Source organism: Melanerpes formicivorus, unplaced genomic scaffold (assembly GCF_026170545.1).
Source record: "Melanerpes formicivorus ecotype bairdi unplaced genomic scaffold, bMelFor1.0.p_v2 SCAF_39, whole genome shotgun sequence".
Classification (NCBI taxonomy): Eukaryota; Metazoa; Chordata; class Aves; order Piciformes; family Picidae; genus Melanerpes; species Melanerpes formicivorus.
The window spans coordinates 5,368,244-5,372,480 of NW_027142391.1; the positions used below are offsets into that span (position 1 = coordinate 5,368,244).

Here is a 4,237-nt window from a genome sequence, read left to right on the forward strand (position 1 = left end):
TGCCTCAAGGGTGCTCCCTCCCTACTCGCACTGCAGGGCTCCTCCCGGTGGGGCAGGGAGCCTCGCCGCTGCGAAGCCCCTTTCCAAAATGGCCGCACCCCCCCGCCCACCCCTCAAGATGGCCGCCGCCTCCTCCGACGGGACCTGCGAGGCCAGGCGCGCCCCGCACCGCCCCGGCCTGGCCCTGCGGGGGGAGAGACGCAGAGACGAGTCCCCGAGGCGCCATGCTTTATTCTCAGGGGTGCAGAACGACAGGAAGGGAGCTCGGGGGACAGTGCAGCTGAGGGGAGAGGAGGGTGTTTGCAGGTGTGCAGCCCAGCGGGGCCAGGCTGGGGCAGCACTAGCAGGAGGTGAAGGTTTTCCAGAAGAAGTTCTTGCAGGGAGCCTTGCGGTCCCGCTGCGATAGCTGGGCGAGCCGCCCCAGCACTGCCCGCTCCTCCTCCAGCTTGTTCTCCTCTTCCATGTCTGGGGAGGCCACCTCACGCCCTGTGTCCACAGTGTCCAGCAGGCCTGCCAGCATCTTCAGGATGGCATCTTTCCGGACTGTGTTCTGCTCCTGCGGGCAGAGAGCAGGGGAGAGTAACAGACAAAGGCCCTGGCCCCAGTGGCCATCGAGGCAGGGAGTCCCTTCTGGTTTCCCTTGCCTCTCCTACTGCTCTGTCCTCAAGAGTTGATGCCTTTCCCATTGGCAGACCTGTGTTGGAGCTGAGCAATCTGTGCCTGCAGATTCCTCCTCTCCCTTGGCCCGTCCAGCTCAGCTGGCACGTGCCATGTTCTAGCTGGAAAAGAGCTGCTAACAAATCGGCACGGGCTGGCCGTAAAGTCCCTTGCTGCCTGCACTAATTAAATTGCAGTGAATGCCAAGCTGCCTTCTCTCTTTGCAAGCCCTGCTCCCCCCACAGCTCTGACTGCCCAGTGGCTGCCGTGGGAAGGTCAGGCAAGAGGCAGAGTCCTGAGAAATGCAGCAGGGGCAGCAGCCCACTCTAAAATGCTGGGAACAGAATCTTAACAGGGGAGAGGACTGAGACATCCTAAGTATCTGCAAAATATTTAATCAGTGGCAAGTGGCTTGTATTTCAAGAACAAGACCCCATGTTTCAATAGCCTGACCTTGGGGAAAGGGAGCAAAAGTGGAGTTGCCAAGCTCCATCCCTTTGCCACAGCAGGATACAAAAGAGCAGAGCCTGTGGTTTGGGGCTTCAGGGATTTCCATCGGTAACAAAGCTGTGAGTTTATCTTCTTTCTCTTAATTTTACATCCAACAAACCTGAGGAATTACCTCTTGCCTGAGCATTCCTGGTCTCAGTGACTCATTAGCAGAGACAGCTGGTACTGGACAAGCTGGAATAGATGGTTTGACAGGAACAGATCCTGTTTCCCATGTGGATGGGAATCTTAGGAGCACATTTCTCCATCACTTTTTACAAATGCCATGTTTACTTCTGGGACTGCGGTATCTATCCTGCTGTCAGCACCAGCATTTGCCAAGGACCACTTGGTGAGCAGCTCAAAAGATGGATAAATAAAAGGCAGCAACAATTCAGTTTACATTACAGAATGTTTATGGATATTTTCAATCCCTTTCTCAGCTCTAGTAACTAACCCTGCTTCCAGGAGATACTGAGGCATAAAAAAACCCAGAAAGGTAAAAGCCACTTTGTTCCCATCCTGATTCTTGTGCTACAAGTACAGAAATGTCTTGAGTCTTTGGGAGATAGACTGGGACTGGTGAACCCACCTAAATGTGTGTCCTGGGTCATGTCTTCCTTGTAAGCTCCTTTCCTAGCTTAAATGCTACGTTTTGAACTGATCTGCTCCAAGTAGAGCCAGCAGCTCCAGCCTCAGGGCTGGGGAAGGCAAAACTCCTCCTGCTGTTAGGGGATATTCCTTCTGCATGATCGGCTGTGGCTGTTAGCAAAACTAGACAGCTCTTCCCCTGCACTGATCCATTGCTAACATCCTTTCTGCTTTTAGCTGTAAGACTGCAAGACTCTTGGCCAGCAGCTAGAGACTGGAGCAGAGGTGGGTTGCAGTACACCTTTGGGTAGCTGCTTAGTTCCCTGTACTGCATCCAGCACCACATCAGAATGTGCAGATTTGTCCTTTGCTGTTGAGCATTTTATGTGAAGCCAGATATCCTTCAGATATGTATGAGTTACAGCAGTGGTGGCTGGCTTTAGGGATTGCTTCGTCACTATCAACAGTTTTTCAGTTTGTTGAATGCTCTAAAGAGAATTATGATATCAATTATAATTAGATCATTATTTTGTAAGCAATGGTGTAGAAAAGACTGAGAGTCATTACTCTTGAATTAATTTTTACTAAAACCTTATTTACTGATTTATTCCCTGCAACTCCTTTCTTTTTTACCCCCCAGCAACTAGCATTTGCACCAGAAAGAGCACTGGATTTGTTACTGTAAGAACATACAGCTGAAAGTTCACAGTTATCCCCACAAGGGTTAATCCCAGCCAGCTGCAGAAGCCTTGATCTCTAGCAGAATGCTAGCCCTAGCACCTCACACTGTGTACGTTTCTTCCTTGCAGGCAGTTTTGTTGTTAATGGGATGTGAGCCCACTCCTGAAGCAGCAAGACACTGATGGATGAGCTGGAGCCAACACTAGGACAGAAAAAACAATGTGGATACGCACAAAAGAGAAGTTAGTGCCTCTGAAACCAACACTGGGATCCTTCCCTTCTCTAGGCAGCTCCTCTGCAGGACTGGAATAACAGCAGCAGCCTTAGGGATACAGCTGTGACCAGGACTGGCAGAGCAGCGGAAGATCAGGGATGGCAAGGAGCACGCAGGTGAGAGAACTGCGGGGTGAGGGCAAGCAGAACAGAGCACTTGCTTGTGATGATGTTATGCTACTGCTTCCTACCTCTTTGGCCTCTTGGGGAAACAGTCCAGCAAAACAAAGTTATTACAGTGCTATAGCCATTATAATATTAGAGTTTTGCCAGTTGGTAGGATAATTATATTGCTATAATAAGTTCTGCCACTGCATTGAGCTGTGCTGGTTCAGAGTGTAATTATTCTAGCAGAACTATGTCAGTATAACCCCCCTTGTGAATACTACTCTGGAAAAAGCAATTTTATTCTGATATAATTACTTCATTTATTATTCCTCTGTTACTTTCCTACTGAACCCATCTTTTAAACATTTGTCCTTCCCAGGAGTCCTATTTAAAATATCATCTCCCTTGATCATTTTACCAATTACAGATCTTTTCTCTCCCTCCCTAGTACTCTGTTTTATTCTCTTGCTGTAGTCTTTCAGCAATATCATTTTCCCCTTTTCCCTGTCCTCTCTGCTCTGCTCTTTTTGCCAGTTTTTTTTTTGCTTAGCTCAGACTTCACTTTTGCAGTCCTTTGGCATCTGCCCTGGTACCTTTCCTAAATAAAGTGGCTGTTAAGCTGTAGTAATAGCCTGTGCTTCAGCAGTGCATGAGGTGAAGTGCCTTGGAATATATAGGAGTGGAAGAGTTGTCAGCATCAGGTAAAGCCCAGTTGTCCTTTCTACCTTATGCCCTGGCTCCAGCTTGTTTCTGCATGCTCCCACCTCACCCAGCTCCTGCACAGGCTGCATGATACTCACCCTTGTGCTCTGTATTGCGAGCCTCTCTTCCCCGGGCAGCGCCGTGGCTCTCACGCTCCACACCAGCAGCAGAATGGACACCAGGCTGGCCACCAGCTGCATGATGTGCAGGCAGTGACTACTGTGCTGAATGAGGAAGACTGGGAGAGGGAGCTCTTTCTGGGCTCTCTTCTGCCTCAGACAATGGCTGCAGCCCCTTTTATAGCCCTCCCCCTAGCCCAGTGGGTGACGCAAACAATTAAGTCTATATCAAAGGCAAATTAGACTTTGGAGAGGTTGTTAACACTTGGCTGCTTGAGTGGGATACTTCAGTGCCTCTGGGCTTTCCATGTGCCAGACCTGCAGAGACTGAGGGAGCAAAGGTTTGGGACTCTCCAGTAATATGCTGTTTCTTCACCCCGACAAATTGTAGGCACTGGCTGTGCCTCTCCTGCTTGGCTGAATTCTGCTTGGGAACACAATGTTGGATAGAACAGGCCACCAGCTTGCACAAACCCATGGCCAATGCTGGATGAATCAGAGGGAAGAGGTAAAACTTCTGGCCATCAGTACTTCGATATGGGCTTGGACCCTCAGCCTGTGTGTCCAAACAGCTCCAGACTCTAGGGGTATTTGGATCTGCATCCAGTGATGCATCT

The 4,237-nt window shown here is 49.8% G+C and overlaps 1 protein-coding gene across 1 annotated transcript; it reads right to left on the reverse strand.

The window, feature by feature from the left end:
* Positions 1-220: 220 nt before the first annotated feature.
* Positions 221-3,879, reverse strand: CORT (cortistatin). The gene is made up of 2 exons (XM_068158414.1): positions 3,600-3,879; positions 221-556 (listed from the first exon to the last, which is right to left on the reverse strand). Exons 1-2 carry the CDS (start codon positions 3,699-3,701, stop codon positions 341-343), a joined length of 318 nt encoding a protein of 105 aa, XP_068014515.1. The 5' UTR covers positions 3,702-3,879; the 3' UTR covers positions 221-340.
* Positions 3,880-4,237: the final 358 nt, after the last annotated feature.